General features: G+C 41.8%; 1 protein-coding gene across 3 annotated transcripts in view; it reads left to right on the top strand.

Moving 5' to 3' along the window:
* CADM1 (cell adhesion molecule 1) overlaps window positions 1-18448 on the top strand; it is a 321512-nt gene that overhangs the window by 241777 nt on the left and 61287 nt on the right. For all 3 annotated transcript variants that reach the window (XM_028105876.2, XM_088017669.1, XM_028105877.2), the window contains exons 2-3: window positions 14009-14155; window positions 15704-15856. In XM_028105876.2, coding sequence (XP_027961677.1) covers window positions 14009-14155; window positions 15704-15856 — 300 coding nt within the window. The remainder of the gene's footprint in view (window positions 1-14008; window positions 14156-15703; window positions 15857-18448) is intronic.

Below are 18448 nucleotides of genomic sequence, written 5' to 3' on the forward strand. Positions count from 1 at the left end.
CTGGATTAAAATCGCCTAATAGCTCCCTATTAATTACAAGATAAAGTGCAAATTCCCTAGCCTGGCATACTGTGTCCTTCAATATCTGGACCCAATGACCATTCCAGAAAGCGTCCCTTCCTCTCACTTTTCAGAGCACACTATACCCTTCCCTTTGTTCTAAACGTGCCATGAGCCTTCTTTCAAATTTCTCCTCTTCCCCGCTCCAGGACCTGTCCCACCCACCCCGAAGGAGTGGTTCCTCTCTCCTCCAGCCTCCTTCAGCACGTTAGAATTCTTGTGCCTTGCCACATCATGTGGTCATTGTGTGTACACGTGTCTGTCTCCCTCAACATCAGGAACTTCTGGAAGCCGGACTCTTTTCCCCATCGATACTAGGGCCTGTTTCTTTCCAAGAGTCTTGTGAAAAATGCCTGAACCACAGCAAAGAGAATTGTTGGCTTCAGAATGAAAGGTACAGTTGGAATTATCATTTCAAAAGGAAAAATCTAGAAATCACTTGAAATTTTTAATTCAAAATTATATTTAATGTGGGACGTGGGTACAACTTAATATATGTTGATGAGAGTGCTGAGGGCCTGTGTAGGTCTTAAAACAGCCCGCCCTTGGTAGCTTTGTCCAAGAGCTTTCATTGGACGCTCTCTCTGTAAGCTGACACTGTGTTATGCTTCGGGCGTACCACGGTGAGGAAGGACAGTGAAGAAGGAGCGCAGGTGAGGGGCACACAACCAGTGTGCCAAGTCTCACGCAGCATGAATATGCCGATTGTCCCATCTGGCTCTCAAAGTAACCTAGTGAGAGAGGCATTTTTTTATGCCCATTTTACATGTGAGAAACCTGAGATTGAGAGAGCTAAAGGAACTTTTCCGGGGTCTGGCTAATAACTGGCAGCACCAGCATTTGAACCCAGATCACAATCAAAGGAAGAAAACCATCCTATAAACGAGGGATCGTAGAGCTATTCCGTGCAGTGGGTGCTGAGACCAGGCAAGGCACCACGAGCCAGAGGCCTAGAAATCTGGGGACGGAGGCATCAGGGTTTCACAGAGAAAGCTAACGACTTGGAGCTGGATCCTATAGGATGAGTAGGGATTCCTCCATGGACAGTTTCCCTGCCTTTATAAATAGAATAGTAATGGGTAGTTTTGATCAAATAATAATAATATAAGAAATTAATGTCAATAACTAGTGTCAGTCACCAAGTTTTTTATTGATTCGCTTCCCATACTCAAAGGTCTATTTTTACCTAAGAACGTCTGTTAGCATCAAAGTGTAATTGTCGAACTAAACCAAATATTATTCATTTTGCCTATGCACTTTTCTTTCCTCCAGTGTCACATGAAGGGGGAGAAAAATCACACCCCCTCCTTCATGGCGGCACACTACTTAGTCGAAGGTTAGGTTTCTAGAGATCCCAAACATCCCGGACACACCCGGGAACTCATTAATAAGCTGGGAAGGTCTCAACACCAGTAGCTTTCGCAAAGCTCTTGCACTTAATAATAAAGGAAAGAATTATCTGCAAAAAGTGACAGGCAGCACTGGAGGGAAAGAACAGAGGACACACACAAGCCTCACGGGCTGAGATTCTTTAAGAGAAAGGCCTGATACTCCTACATATTCCATTAATTCATGCGATCTTCTCCTTATAGAAGCATAGGACAAAGAAAATGGGGAAGTCAGCAAGCTCTGTGGAAATTGCTTTTGTTTCATTTCGTTTTCATTTTGGCATTTAGAGATCCAGTTACAGGGAAAGCTCACTTTTGTGGAATGTTCCATTCCGCGCCCCCCTCCTCCCCAGTGCAAGCCAGGGATCTGAGGTGTTGACTGTTGAGGTTTTCCGCTGAGGATGGTGTGTAACTTGTCACAGGTGACCCTTCACATCCTGTGGATATGGAGATTGTTCTTGGAACAAAGTATGGCGCTCCAGTTAAATGGGGGAAACCTGAATACAACACACATTTTTCACGCTGTAAACTGAACCTAATTTCCGATGTCCAGTCCTCTGCCTGCGGCCTCTGCGGTACACCTTCTACTTTTCTTACCCCTGACGGTTTTAGTTGGCAATTTAGCATACGTGATGAAGATGTTTTTAATTTACTCTGTGCTTTTTAAAAAGTTAGCCTCAAAATGAGAAGAATAATAGCTAAAGCTCTGAAATGGGAAAAATTCCAGCGGATTATGGACGATCAGAAGAAGATCCTGGTTGTCTAGACAGAGGCTGCATGGAGATAGTGATGATGCTAATGAAGAAGTTGGTGGAGGAGAAGATTATTGTTTGTTTAGCATTTTCGGAGCTTAAAAAAAAAATACCGGTAACACACATTTCTTCACTTGATTCTCATAATAACCCCGGACAAAGCTACCATTTACCCTTTTTAAAATATAAAAACAGACTGAGTTTGCCCAGTTACCCCACCAGTAAGCTCAGAACTGCTGTTCTCCAAGTCCAGTGGTCTCATTTCTCCTCAGATGTCCCCTTACGAGGAAGGACAAGGCACATGTCCTTATCACTTGCCTCTAATTGCAATGATTAATCAGCAGCCCACACTCAGATGATACTAATCAAGTTATTTTTTTTATAATGGCGCCAATTTAGATAGATAGAGTGCATATCTGACTCACACAGGCTTTGCATGGGGGACTCGACAGTCATGAAAAATAGGATCCGGAAATCTTTTGGCCGCTCTCCATATGCAATCCCTTCGTCAAACTCGGACCTGTAAGTAGCTTGCTTACTCGTATGCCTCTTCCAGACCCAGCTGCGACCAGCAGCTCAAGAGCCCAGAGGTTAAAAAGGCCCACCACTTGCTTTATGACTGACAAATGATAGAGGGAATAACTCATCAATAAGGGCCTTAGTCACGGGCCCCAATTTTCCAGCTAAGAAATTGTCATTTCATATGATAGTCCAAAGCTACTTGGCTTCCTGGTAGGAGATGTAAGTTGAATGTTGCAGCATTATTCAGCACGATGATTATCATGGATTTACAGCTGTTTCTTGCACAAACCACATTGCACATACTCGGAGTACTCTCTAGAATGAGAATCTGAAACCTCGATCCCTCCCGTTCCCTCGTTTTCTGTTTCTGTAGTAATGTCAGTTGAAGCTGACATTCTGAGTCCGTATCTGAGTGTTCCAACTGATATCCTCACTTGCTTGTCCTGTCGGCTCTAAGCTTTAAATCTGGAAGGTTTTCAGTGGCTCTTGTTGGCAAGAGAAATGAACGATGAGACGTAGAGAGAGACTCGCTATTACAGCCAAATTTCAGTCACGTAGGTTGTCAGTACTAATGAACGCCCTTGAAGCAGAAACTGTAAACGCCTAAGTTGCAGTGGGCTGCCTTTGAGTTGGGATCATTCAGCAGAACACACATCTTCCCTCTAAATACTGAAGGGCCATGTGTTCAGAGTATGACTTTAGCTTGATTCCTAAAGCATATAAATGAAATACAGTAGATCCTTCCAGTACTTCCTCTCTGCTTTGGCATCATAAAGCCTCATTAATATCGTGTGATTGTTAATAGCACCAGATCTAGAGTTAAATAGGCATAGGTTCAGGTATTGGTTCCAGCCACTTAATTAACTTCCCTAAATCTGTTTCCTCGTCTGTATAATGGGGGTGGTACTAAAATGATGAACCCCCTGGGATTGTTGAGGGTTAAATGAGACAATGTAACATAGCGCCTGGCACATAGAAAACATTTTAAAAATATATTAGCTATTGTTAGCATGCCGATGATTAAAATAATACCCCCTCCAGGAATAATGGGAGTTTTCCAGATATTAAAAAAAATTATTTTAAATAGTAATGAACACTTTGGAGAAGAAATAATTTGTTTCTCTTGCCTCCAGACTGGGAGAAAAGCAGTCTCTTCCCTCTTCTTCCCTGAGTGTAGTGATTATTGTTACATGTTATAACCTTGTGATTTTAAATATCTTATACTTATTATTAGTCTTTTGACATCCTGGAGGCAAATGTGAAGAAAAAAAAAAAGAAGAATCAGCTTTTAGTGAGTTCAAGGGAAAAGTGACCTCAGTTTAATCATGGTACGTCTTATCAAAGGGAAAATAATATTAAATTAGGTGCTTAAAATCCAAGTATAACAAATAAGGAAACACAAGGGCCCTTCCCATTGAGACTTGAGATTGGGGTTCTGAGGAAATTCAGTTTAAAGAACTTTAAAGAGGAGCACTTAGTAATAGCAACTATTGTAAACAATCTGCATCTCTAATGAGCTTACGACTTAGGGGCATTGACAAGTGTCACTTAAGGAAAAACATCCACAGTGAATGCTATCCCCATAGCCTTGAAATCCCAGATTTTTCATTTGGTTAGAAAAAAAGGCAACATTATATTTTCTTACAGGGTAATAGCTCACCGGAGGCCGCTGCGATGTATAATGTTATAAATGGTTTGGCTGCTAATAGGTCTTCTGGGGTGAGAGAGAAGTCCAAGTCTTTTTAATATTTGTGTCTTCCTTTGCGGTTTCCAAATATATCAGTATGTATTTTGAGTTTTAATCATGTAAATCTTTAGTTATGAATAGCATGTGGTTTGGGAGAAGTGGGTAGCTCTATTTGTGAATTAAAATTGTCGATTCCCGTTACCCCAGGCCTGAGCTGACTTGGGGACACAGGAGCGCTATGTTTGTTGGAGGGTGTGTGAGCCTGTGGTTTGTCAGCCTCCAGCTTCTGTCTACAGGATTCCTCCCTCTTAGAAGGTGACTTTCTTCCCCAGTAGCCCGTGTGCACAGATAGGGGAATTTTACACGGCTGGTTTTCAGTCTACAAAGTCGTCATTTGATATATCCCCAGGAATATAATCTCATATTATCGGTTCATTTGCAAAGCGGTTGACGTGCAAGATCAACAGTTGGCCTAAAGCACATTTTGTCTAAGAGAAACAATCTATTTTGAAATGCTGGAATACCACCCAGCCTTGAATTGCTACTGGAGCCGCTCAGTCTAAAACTGTTCTTCTATTCTTCTTTTGCCATAAGCGAGCATCACAGAATCAGATCCATTGAGAAGAATCTCCTTGCTTTGCCAACACAATTAGTTTTGTAAGAAGCCTCTGTCTTCAGATTGTTCTCCTCCAAAGTCCAAGTTGGATAACGGTGGTGGGTTTTTTTAATGAACATATTTTTAAGAGCCCCCTTTTCTCCCAAGAGCCCCTAAGCAGATTTAGCAGGCTTAGTAGGACTTTTCAGCGAGGTGATTTGAATGCCATCCTACCAGCAAATATAAATGACTTTTCTACTTTGGGGGCTCCTTTCTTAATTCTCACAAAACCTGTCCACCGGAGGGAGTTTTTCTTCAAGGCTAAGCTCTCCTCCCTCCAAAAAAAGATGCCATCTTTTTGATCAACGAAAAGCCACAAAACCTGTCCAGCTATGAAAAGGAGTTAATGGAGAAAAAAAAAAAAAAAAGTCTAGTATTTTAACCTTTCCATGTGAAGAGCCAAAGGATTCTGTGATTGTTATTATCTCATATGGTTTATTTGTAGATTTATTTCTTTTATTGCCCTGCGCTTTCTTGATAAGTGAAATTGAGTGGAAAAGCTGGTTCGTCTTTAATGGATGCGTATCACTCCTGATAAACATTCTCATGGAGGGCATTACACCTACATTTTATGGGATCTGGCAGCTTGGACCTTACGCATCACAATGGCTTGACCCCTTTAGTGCTGGGGGCTCTGATGAAAAAGTCCTATTGAGCTCTGTCTTTTAAAAGCAAAGCAGCTCCTGTGATGGTTACAATTGAAATAGCGCGGGCACAAAAGCTGTAGCTACTTTCTTTTGTCCTGGTCTCCCTTGCAAAGAGTTTTCACACTTCTAATCAATGTTTCCTTTCACAAAAGAGATTCTCCTCCTATATGTAAATACCAGTTGGACTGTGCTTGACCTCAGTTCTTCAGCCCTAATGCTGAAAACCAGTAGACACAAAGTTAAAAACAGCTTGATGGTTATTAGTCTTTCGAGTTAAGACTCCGGTCACCTTTGGTCTGGCATGGTATACTTCTCTTAGAAGAGAAAAGCAGAAACAGCTCTTCTTGCAAATGAAGGTGGTGCAAGAATAAAGAATTTCATGGGGACAGGAGAAACTTTACATAGTTCTTTACAATAATGTTTGTCCTATTTTAAAACCTGACTGCTTTCCAGTTTCCAAGTTGATGGTGGAATTATCAAAAATCTATTCACTAGGTAAATGTTGTTGGCTTTAGATCCATCGAAAACTAGGCTTGGAGCTGTGGAAGGTAAAACCTGGCGGTGCTGTTTTATACTACCCCTTCCGAAAGGAGCTTCAAAATATAAAGGATTTGCAAGACCTGTGATTTGCAGAACCGGACCTTTGTATAACTTGGTGTGGTTGATGTTCAGTTAGACCCTGAGCTGAATGCGTTGTGGCCAACCACCGCCATAAGCATCAATATTCTTGGCTGGCCCCCTTCATGTGCATTTTGGAGTTAAAGGTGAAATTCCATCTTTAACCCCCTTGTGGTTGTCTGAGCAGTGATTGATGAACTAGATGTGATTCCCTGCAGACCTTTCAAAGGGTGGATGAAGGATGGAATTTCAGCCTTTTTTTTTTTTTTTTAAACCAGGGCTTTTGCTTAATACAGCTTTTAAAATTAATGTCCTTTTTTGAATGCCAAGAAAACAAAGGGAATTTCTCAGAGTGCATGCAGCTTGACACAATAGGCCTTAATTGGTGTCAAGGAGATGTTAGGATGAATGGGGAAATGCCCATTTAGCTGATAAGACTGAAAAGTGGAGCCTTGTTATAAGCTGTCATCTCAACGTGTATTTAAACTATAGCAAAACTGAAACATATTTGCCATATAGATCATAATGACTCCAAAGGAGCCATTATACTCTATTATGTAATTACATAATCAAAGCATGCATAGTAATCAGCTTTTGGAATTCAATGCTAATCAAACATACCTATAGTATGTGTTTAAGCTAAAATAGAGAACGTTAATTTGCCATTAGTCAACTAAACAAGAATGTGTATACAGAATATTCATGAATAGCTTAATGTTGTGTCAGATGATATTTTTTGTTTTGTATTCAGGGGAAATCAACAATTTTAATTGACGCAGAAACCAGCACTGAGGAAGATTACTCTTTAACTTGCTGTTCAAAAATTTGCCTCACCTTTTACTGATTATAAAAGGAGATTAGATTAAATTCAGTATTTTTTTTCCTTCCATAAGCTCAAGTGACACAACAGTAATTATGTTACAGGAGATTCTTAATGAGATCCTGACCATCTCCATACCATAGGATATAGTGTTCTAAATGCTACATGTAAAGCAAAGCTTGAAAACCAAACAAAACCTCAAGCATATATTGCTTTTGTAATTAGAAACAAATCAGTGTTATTCAGAAATAGCCAAGAATAGAAATACCTTGGTGGCCCATTGGGAAGTGTGGCCTCTACTTTTGCCTGGGCCTCATGCTTGCCATGTGACCGGCTATTTCCCCTCCCTGAGCCCTAGTATCTTCGTCTACCAAAATGAGAGCATTGCTCCCGAGGTTCCTTTCAGTTCCTTTGACCTCTGATTTCATAAAGGTTCTGTGAAAAAGAAAGTGACACAAATGAAATGTTTTCGTCGAGGGCACCTGGTTGGCTCAGTTGGTTGAGCGACTGCCTTTGGCTCAGGTCATGATCCCGGAGTCCCGGGATCGAGTCCCACATCGGGCTCCCTGCTCAGCGGGGAGTCTGCTTCTCCCTCTGACCCTCTTCCCTCTCGTGCTCTCTATCTCTCATTCTCTCTCTCTCAAATAAATAAATAAAATCTTAAAAAAAAAAAAAAAGAAAGAAATGTTTGGTCGATGTCACATACTCTTGCCCACTCGGTTATTTGTGAAGTCGGTTTAGTTTATTTTAACTCCAAACTTTATGAGCTACGGGGTTCGCTTTGGTAATCATTTGGTCCCCTGAGTAGACAGTCCTTGGAACATTGGACTTAACTGTTTGGGATAGCAAAACACGGATGGGGATCAAAAAGGTTAAGAAAAGCTTTGTAAACAGCAGACAGATTGAATGCTTTTGATTTTAAATAAATACTCAAGTATTGAAGTTGAAGATTGAATTATCGCCTCTCTTTGAAATAAAGAACTATATTTATGTTGAAGTGGTCTCGCCCTTAACCTTAATGCACTCTGATGGGCTCATCTTTTTGGACGCTGGTTCTCACTCACTGTCTCTTGTCTGCACTTTGGATGACTAAAAACGTTACTGTACTATTTAAATGGGACTAAACTCTTTCATCAAAAGCCTTCGTGGCTTGAACTTCAAATAATTTATTTTCAAATTACTTTTACTGTAATTCTTATTAATTCAAATAGGTTTCTGATTTGATATAAAACGCTATAAATGCAAGGAACAGTTTAATGAATTGAAAGATAGGATTGAGTCTTTTAAAGGAAATGTACAAAATATGCTGACAATAATTGCTTAGATAGAAATCAAATCTTAATGGCTTTGTTAATGATTTGTAGTGAACACTGTGTTTACGTTGACTTGGGGGAACATACGCAGCTAGAAAGATTTTTCCCTCTGGATTTCAACAGAATCTTAATTTTTTTTCATTTCCTGAACCGTACTCATTTCTAGTGCTAGCTCTGAGAAACGTTAGCAGGAACTGTGGGATCTCTCTTGGTGATGGTTTTAATTGGGTCGGGGGTAAGGGTGGTTTCTTCAAGTTGGGCACATACCAAACGTGGTTATAAAAATGGGGATCCCACAGAATGGAGAAGGGGGGCAAAACTATTTGCAATTTTAAGACACAGAGGGCTCACAGACCAATAGAAAATAAGATTTTCAAAAACAAGTGTTTTTGACTCCTTGGAAAGTCTAAACTTAGATATCTCTTGGAGGGGAAGAATTAATAATCCTGAGCCTTTAATTAGTGCAAAACTTTGAGAACTATGGTGGCTCTTTGGAGTTCATGACTATGTTGATCATTGGCAGGGTTTGTTCATTCTTGGGGGGTTTTGTTGTTTTTGTTTTGTTTTTGCAATCTATATTTTTGGTTTGACTTTTGCCTATTTAGGTAGCCTGACTGTGCCGATTTCTTGTTAGGTGCAGTCTTCCATGTAGCAGAGGGGAGGGGAGGGGAGGAAAAAAAATTTCCTTAATATGATTTTGCTACTGAAGGAGTAGGTCAGGGGACTCTATTTGCTCTTTCTCTGGGCAAACTGTCTTCCCAGTGAAGAGTCATCTGTGTTCCTTGGTGTCAGTAAGAGTTTACATAGTTGCCATAGTATAAACCAAATTCTGTTCTAACTCTGACTTGCCCTTTATTATAGACTTGACTGGAGAGACTCCCCCGGTGTAAATGAAGTGCTTTCTTTATTAGCAGCCGGGCAGCGGAGGCGAGCTCCCTGTTCTGGCAAATGACTGCCATGCTCGGGGATCGAAGGCGTTCTCCAGGGGCAAAGGGTGTCGAGTGCCAAGAGAAAGAAGCCATAGTCAACAAGGTGCTTTACAGTCAGGACAGTTTCTCTCTCATCTTCAAGTGCTTAATTGTGTTTGGATAAATTACGGAAATTAAAAAAAAAAATCAGAAGTTGCTCATTGGGAAATAACCCTCTTTAAAAACAAGTTTAATTCTCCAAGGCAGAGCCAATAGAACCTTGGCAGCAGATCCTGAGGTTGGCTGGGTTAAAAGTACAAACTGTATGGGCCAGAGAAAGCTGACAGAACTGGGTTCAAACACCAGCCCCGGCACTTGGCCGAATTACATTAGGCAACTTATTTGAACTGCTCTGGGTCTCCTGTTCTTAACCTTTAAAGTTGGGGGTATTGGAAACAACAGGAGTTTGAGAGGGAAACGTGTGCAAGGCACCGAGCACTGTGCCTGGCACTGGAGAAAAGTTTGCCCCCTTCCCCTCTCCTCCTTCTGGCCTCTGGCCCTAAGATCGGCCCCATCACCCTCTTCAGGCGGCCATACTGTGGAGGATGTAGGTGGCAGTCGATGCCTCGGTTGTGTGTAATGCCATTGAAGTAGTCTGCAACCAAAGGAGGTTTCAGGAAAGAATCCCTGAGTTAAGCCAGTTGAAGACTGAACGAATAGGGGACTGATGAGCCCGTGGCACCCCCACCGCACCCCAGCCCTAACGAACTCTGCTCAGATGGTCTTTACCAATCATCGAAGTTTTTTTTTTTCTTTTCTTAGACAATATGCTTTCTCTGTCATGTAATCAATGTCCTAGCAACTTCTAGTATACTGCGGGAGACTTGCTGGCCTCTCCAGAGCCAGAGTTGTATTTTCAGAAATTGGGGGGCAAATCGGGAAGTTCTAGGGAATACAGTTGCTGATATAAATAAAAATCCAGTTTGATGCTGTCTTAAACCTCACCCATACACACCAATTAGCAGTCAAAAATGTCTGTACATGTCAGACATTGTTCCGCCCTTAAAATAAATTACCTTGCTGTTAACAGCCTTATTTAATGGCTGCAATGTATTGTACCTACTTGATTTCTTTTGCCCAGAACATGTGCTATTTCTGCCTTGACAGTGTATCTGCTAATTGAGTTTTAGAAAATCAGGAAGGTTTTTTTTAAACGGATTATTTAAGAAAGGTACCTACGTTGCCTGTTTGTACCCTTCTGCTACACTTCAAGTTGTGTTCTGTAACAACCTAATTGTCGTGATATCTGTTTCAACGGGAAATTTATCAAGTCAGAGTGCACCCTTCTGTTTGGAAGAAATATTTGAGGATGTGAGCAGAAATTATTTTTACATAAAGGCTTCAGGCAGTTAAGAGTACTGACATACAAATTGTATTTTCATCACTGTCATTCACATTCGGCGCCTCAAATAAATAGGTCATTATTATTCCATTGCAGCATATCCTATGGTGCCTCGAAGTATGGAGCTCTGTTTAATATAACTGCTGTCCAGCTGACCCGTGTAATTTATTGGTGATTTTTACAGTGACATTCTTGGGCCACCAGCATCAGCCAAGGCACTTTGATCTCTTTCAGCAAAATACTTCATTATCGCTTGTGATTTTTTAGCCTTAGTGTTATAACCATGTTAACATAGCTAGGAACTGTCATTTTCTGAGACATCGGATTTGAGGTTGGCTTTAGCAATTTCAAAAAATAATACGGTAATGATGATGACACCACCGTGGATTTGCAGAGCACATCATGTGCCAGAGCCCACGAGGGCAAAAATGTGCAGATGGCAAAAATTTTACCTGAATGACTTCATAATAGCACACTAAAGTGATTCGGTCTTATGTTACCTAGTTATAAGTAATAATTAAGAAGGTGTAGACTTTTTAACAGACAAACCCCCTCTGATTCTGTTTTATTACCTTAACTGTGCAAAACACAGAATCACGGTCACCTCCTCTTTGTCTCCATCTCTGATGCTAACATCTGATAGCCTTAATGTGGATACAGATGCTACTCAGGAAGAATATACCGGCATTCCGAGGGAGGACTAACACTAAAAGGTATAGTTCGTCCCACAGAGAGTATCTTATTAGGGTCCATTTGAATAGCAACTGGCTTGAAGTTCCGGCACCCCCAAGATGGTGGTTAGGATCTATCTGTAAGGCGTGGTTGATGTTGAAGGGATTGAGGCCTATCCCCGGGTGGCCTTTCCATGGGTTCCTTTTGGACATGGAAGATTCTTACTTACGATGGTAGCAAACTTCTTTAGATGGAGGAACTCTCCACCCGCAACCGAGTTGGACCCTATTTGGTATTCTCATCGCCTCAGGGCAAGTCCCGTGACTTCCGACCGATGCAACATTGGAATTGGGTGGTTTAATTTTTCCTTAATTTTCTTACTAGATTGGGTTACCCTGAGGAAATAAGGGTATCGTCCTTTCTGTACATACTTTTGCCAGGGCCAGTGAAAAACTACCTTGAAAAGCTTGCTTGATTGGCAAGAATTCCCCTTTCCTTGTTCTTTTCTCAAATCTGGGAATACACTGCTCCCTCCAGCTGGCTTCTGAATTCTGTGTTTGTCAGAGAACTCTATGGTGGGAAAAATAAGCATTCCTTCGTGGGGTTTTTTTTGTTTTTTGATCACTTTTTCTCTTGGTTGTTATTCCACAACATTGTTCGGCCCACTCAGCCTTCACTGCTGGATCAAGCTAGAGAAAATTTACCCTTTCGCTCACTACAAGCCCAGTGGGCCTGCGTTCCTCACACCTAGGTTAATTCCCTGCGTCAGAGATCTCAGGGCTGGGTTTTACTTTGGTTGGCTCCTTCAAGCACCAAGAGTTTTTGTTTGTCTGTGGCTCTAATAATTTTGTCCTTACCCCTAGTTCCCGCCTTTCTAATCCTCTATCAGAGGCTGCTCTCTTTCTAGGTGGATTTGGCTTAAAGCCATCTCAGACACCCTTGCCACACACTTCCTCGCTGTGCCCTGCCAAAAAAGGATCCTTCAGCAGAAATATGATAGCAGGTGGAAATCCTCCATTTATTCTAATTGCATCTCTATTTGTGCGCCCGCTCTCTCACTCCCTGTCTTGCAGTAGTGTTTATCTTTGGTCTTTGTTTCTAAATGTGACAAAGTTGGGTTTAGGGCTTTTCTTTTGTGTTTGTTTTGGTGGGGGGAGTGAACGAACCACCCTGATCTATAATTACCTAGAAAGCTTGGGAAGACGGGCAGGGAGCCTTCATTCTTGTATCCACACTGAACACGTGGGGTTGCCTGATTAACGTTGGGATTTGACAACTAGAGAGAGGATGGTGATGGTGATGATGACGGCAGCCACCATTTATTCAGTTTTATAAGAAGCTAGACACGGTGCTAAATGCTTTAGATTTATTACCTTCCTCAGTCCTTCCGACAGCTCTCTGAGAGGGCTTTGAATTACTGTCCCCATTTTGCAGATGAGAAACTGGCTCAGGGACTTTAAATACTTTACTTGAGGTCATACAGCCAAAAAGCAATCTTCCTCTTCCCCTTCCTGATCGACCATTATACACATTTCCCACTCCACACTTTTTATTCCATACGTGAATCTTAGATACCAGTTTTCACTCACGTGGCGGCTTCTGAAAGGCCAGGACAGTGCCCCGTATTTCTATGTCCTCTGCTGTGCTGGGTGCAGAATGGGACATTCTACAATTACTTCATCTTCGGCTGATGAATTGAATTCTCCTCTTCTCCTACCTGCGCTGTGGATCATACGGGTCATTTGTGAGGGGCCCTGACTGCTGTCACTAATCATAGAAGCAACAAACGAGAGCAGATCTGGAGATGAGCCTTCGATCGGTGGATCTGAACGCCTTGACTTTGTGCCAAGTTCTGAAAGAGAACGTCTACATGGCTAGGTGGGGGTGATCGACAGAAGGGGCCTGGTTTGGGACCGCCTGGGGCTTTGGGTGAGTCGTGAAGGCATGAGTTTCTGAGAGCAGAGGAACCGACTGAACTCTGAGGCTTCCCAGGGTATTACTGGGATCCCAGAGCTTCCTACTTGGGTAGGTCCTGGCTCCTGCCCAGTAAACAGTGGGACGGCCTGTACCTTGGGAATGACGACATCCGCCAACAAGATGAGATTGTATCCTGAGCCCTCCTCCCTACTTCTGTTAAGTGGCCCCTTGAGTTTTCTGTGCGGCGACCAAATAGCTTAGCTCAAGGGCGCGTGAGCTGAGGTGGAGGATATGCTTCTCCCCTACTCCATTCGGGAGAGCTGCAGCTTCTTAGAAAAGTCAGCTCTCCGACCTTTCCATACCTTTCCAGCGCACTCCTCAACTGGTACAAGAAACCGGGGGCTGGGACGTGGGCATCACGACTTTTGAGAGCATGTTGATCCCAGGCTTAGTCACATTTTGCCCCTGGGTCTCTCTGGGATCAACGGACTCACTTTGTGGACTGAGGAGGAAGATGGGAGCCACCCCAGTATCGCCCTTGGTGCCCATTTTGGAATACGTTTCTTGTCTTTTGTTCTAACTGAGCCATTAACCAAATTTTAATTGATGGAAATCCCTTTCTCCTTTTTTTTTTTTTTTTTTTTAAGGCGATGGACAGAATTTGTTTACGAAAGATGTGACAGTGATCGAGGGAGAAGTCGCAACCATCAGCTGCCAAGTCAATAAGAGTGACGACTCTGTGATTCAGCTGCTGAATCCCAACAGGCAGACCATTTATTTCAGAGACTTCAGGCGTAAGTTTCTATCTCTGTAGCATTAGGTGGCAACTTTTTTTTCTTACATGTTGTCTTGATAAAGAGATTACCAAGGCCTCCTTTTCTAAATTTAATGTTAGATGCTTAAAGTTTAGTCAATTCTTCAGAGGGAAGAAGAGACATGCAATCATAATCTTTCTACTTAATAGAAACCTTGAATGGTCCCTTTTAAAAGTAAAGCAGTCTTACTTTGCAATAGGAATTGATTGTAGTAATTCAAGGTGAATTGCAATTGAGTCCCAAATACTTAGCTGACACAAACAACTCAAATAGGGTAAGGCAAGGAAAATAGAGCATTCTGAAGGGTAATCTGTTTGGTTTGAAGATGGAAGTTTCCAAGGCAATGTGTGCCTATAAAGACAAAGCCAAAATCTCCTATCACCGTAACCTCTGGTAGACAGAGGTTACCATGTGCCGAAGTCTTAGCAAATGTGATATCCCAAAAAGTAATCGTTGGAACTTAATTGTGTATCCCAGAAATGGTTCAAATGGATCTCAGAGCTTTAACCGGAGCAGGAATCAGGTCTTTCACAAGATCGCTCTTTGGGAGCATGGGTGCCTAATCAAAGCAGATGTCCCTTCACATCTGCTTGTCCCCGTTCTCCCCAATGGCCCAGAACATTCATGAACTGTGGAAAGAGTTGATAAAACTAAGGAACAGCTCAGAGCACGAAGGAAGGTAAAAGAAGAGGAGCCAGCCATTTTTAGAGTGAATTTTTGTCATTATAAATGAATTTAGCCTTTGCCAAAATTGACACAAGGACTTTAAAAGTGAATATTTGAAATTAATAAAGAGCCCACAGACGTGATTTTTGTGGTGACTCTGATTTCCTGCTTTATCCTCATCTGTCTCCCACTGTGAAGTTGAATGCAATTAGGAAACTGCAGGCGGGGTCTGAGGCTTTGGGAGGCCCTGGGTCGTGGACTCTGGGCAGCTGCACCTCCAACAGTACCAAATACAAAGGTGCATCCAAGTTAAATTGGATTGTTTTGCGATGAATTTTTTTTTAATTATTTCCATCTTGTTTTTGAAACTACTGATAGTGATTTTTTTTATCTTCATAATTTGGAACTGCTTTTTTCTTTTTTTTAAGGGGCCCCAGATTTTTTAGAGACAACTCAAAAGCCTCTATAGGTCCTCCTCCCTGAACTTTCAGTGCCCACAGCCTGCGCTTTCGTTCTGTTTTCGTTTTACTGAACTCCGGTGGAGAATCTGAAACAGTTTACGAACAAGGGCTGGAAACTGACAGCAAGGAGCACACACGTGCGTGCCTACACCCATAAGCCCTGGTGTGTGTCGGTTTCCTTTCGGACACGGTTATTTGTCTACATGCAGTTATTGCAGAAGCCCAAAATAGTAATTCAAGAAGCATGAAGCAGTACTCAACAGGTGCACGAAGACTTAATCGACTTTTCTTCTCTGTAGTGGCTTTTCGAGTCTCCTAACGTTCTCCTCCCCTAGATAAGGAAAATGGACTGTGTGTCATGTCTTCCTACTAATCACTACCTCTGTGTTTTGTTTCACAGCTTTGAAGGACAGCAGGTTTCAGTTGCTGAATTTTTCTAGCAGTGAACTCAAGGTGTCGCTGACAAATGTCTCAATTTCGGATGAAGGGAGATACTTCTGCCAGCTCTACACTGACCCCCCACAAGAAAGTTATACCACAATCACAGTGCTGGGTGAGAGACGCGTGGGGGTGTGTCCTGGGAAACGGAGTGGGAGGGCCCTTACTACCGATGGCTTCCGGCAGCAAGGAAGAGGTTAATGGTAAATTTTGCTGTTCAAACCTGTTTTAGGAAGAATCAACGGCCATCTTGCTGAATTTTAAAAATAGCCTATTTTACCAAACACTCTAAGGAATGGCAGTCAGCAGTCTTTGTAGATCCCACCTGCTCTTGGGTTTCAGCCCTCAAGCTTCAGAAGCAAAGATCAAGAGAATTTAGAGCCCTCAAATGAATCACTCACCACATGAAATGTCATTGCTTCTAAATGACCAGGATTTTCTTTTTCCCCTTCTGTGCAGGAGTGGAGGAGGTGGGCTACCCCATCTATACCCCATGACAGAGCTCGCTTATAAAATCTGCTTAACAATTTTTCCGTCTGAGTTACATCTCATTTAATATTGTTGATCTCCTTACCTTCGGCTTTACTCACCGCCTTGTGTATTGCTTATACCCTAGACGATGCTATAAAAATCATACCCCACGAACACACACTTTGCCACAAATTGCAACCGTTGGACATAAAAGAATTAAGAGCTTCTAGGGGCGAGGAGGCTGATAATAAGCAAGGACTGTTGACAGGCTGCTAAGGACACTTCTAGGGAGTTGAATGTCTTACACTCACCAGATTGTGATTTTCAGGAAAACCCCAGTAGCTAAGTTTCCATATTTAGATTTTGATAGAGTCAGCAGATACTCCTGTGTTGAAGGTGGTCTGAATTAGTCACCTCTTAGACAAACGTGTACACCAGTACGTAACAGCAGCTGATTGGGATTTTTGAAAGCGAGTTTTCAAGGACGTACACTATAGAATGAGGCAAGATCTCTGATTTACACCTTCAGAAAGACGATGAATCAAAGTCCATTTGAGGCGGCAGAGTGCAGCTTTTCAGTGTAATGATATGAAGATTAAGGAAGAAAGATAAACATGAAGGACATTTCCGCTTGGTGTGTGTGAACATATATGTATTTCTGGATGTACATACTGGACTGCTGCCTCGGGAAAATATTTTTTCATTCATTAAACTAAAACATGTCCCTAGTGCTTACATACATGTTCTTGATGAGAGTAATACTGATTAGGAAGTCCTGTTCCATGTCAGGTCATGCAGTTTCTAACTTGGTCTGTGTTGGACAGTAGATCACTTGCAGAGGTACATGTCTGCTTTCATTTTAGCATTAATCCCTATTAGACCTGCAGAAATAATCAGCGTGGAAGGTTTTGCTGGGATGACTTAATTTGGTGTTTTTCAGGTGCGCCTTGAGGTTTTCTGTCCATGTAGTTGTTGAGAAGTATTTGAAAACACTGTGCAGCCAGTGAGTTACTCCAATAAGCAGACTTCAAGCCGACCATCTGCCCAGTGACCCGTCACTGGTTATGGCCTTTCCATAAGAGTAATAGCAATGGAATGGACTATTATAGCTTTCAGGGTATTTTTCTACCTATACCTTTTAAGTATGACCATCCTCCACAGGAGGAAATGATAAGAAGAGAGATGAGCCATGCTGCCTGGGTTACAAAGCACATGGTGCAAATCTAGAATCTTAGACCTTGAAACAGACCCTATTGTTCTGTCTCACAACCTTTGTGTCTTTTAGCCTGGGTTGTTTTCAGTAAAATCCCAAATGTGCCTGAAGGTGCACCTCTTTTGTTTTTGGGAGTAGGTCTGGCCACAGGCAAGCGCTGAATGCCTGTCAGTTTCCGGAATCTGGGACATTTGTTCGCGGACCCCCTGGATTGGGCCAGTTTGACTGAATATACCCAGTGCTTGGGAGTCAACATGACAGCACTAGACTTTTGAGAGGCATTTATGCCTGTAATCCTGTTGGAGGTCTGATTATTCTAGAAGTAATAGGTTCCTGCTTGTCTTGTATAGAAGCATTAACTTAAACATACTTGAAAGTAATACCAGTAGATGCTCTTTCTGCAGATATTATGTATTCATTTAATATTCTTGCCACTGAATTGACTCTGGGAGTCTTTGACGGAGTGAAATTGTTGTCATCAGTGTTTGAGTCTTTCACATTCCAAAATCTGACAATTTCCACTGATACTCATATATTCAAACCTTTTTCCTAAGGTTTAGAATTTTCAGATATTCTAATGAATGAAGAGTGATCTATTAGCATCTTCGTTTCTATCTATGGTTCTCTGAAAAGGACTCCATATATACTTACACAGCTGTCAAACTTCTTCATAGGTTGAAGATGCTCATTTTAGTGCATGTGTCTATTAGCTGTTTGAAGCATTCAGCAAAAATTTCAGCATAATTACCAGACGTAGAGATGGTTATTTGTTAGTTACTATTACGTGTATTATCTGATCCATGTAAAAACTGAAAACTCGCCGATGATATTTTGCATGCATTTGGGTGCCTTTTAGGATATCCATTCACTCGCTCCACTTGTGTGAGTTGGTTCCTTTCTCTAGATTGTAGTGTAGAACTCTCTTTATACCAGTATTCGTGGAAACAACGGAATGAGAAAGAGAATACACCGCTTTAAGATAAATATAGTTACTGATAATAGCAGCTAATATTATTACAGTTC

Source organism: Eumetopias jubatus, unplaced genomic scaffold, assembly GCF_037043125.1.
Source record: "Eumetopias jubatus isolate StellerSeaLion01/CBP00866 unplaced genomic scaffold, mEumJub1_p1.0 scaffold_13, whole genome shotgun sequence".
In the NCBI taxonomy this organism is placed as follows: domain Eukaryota; kingdom Metazoa; phylum Chordata; class Mammalia; order Carnivora; family Otariidae; genus Eumetopias; species Eumetopias jubatus.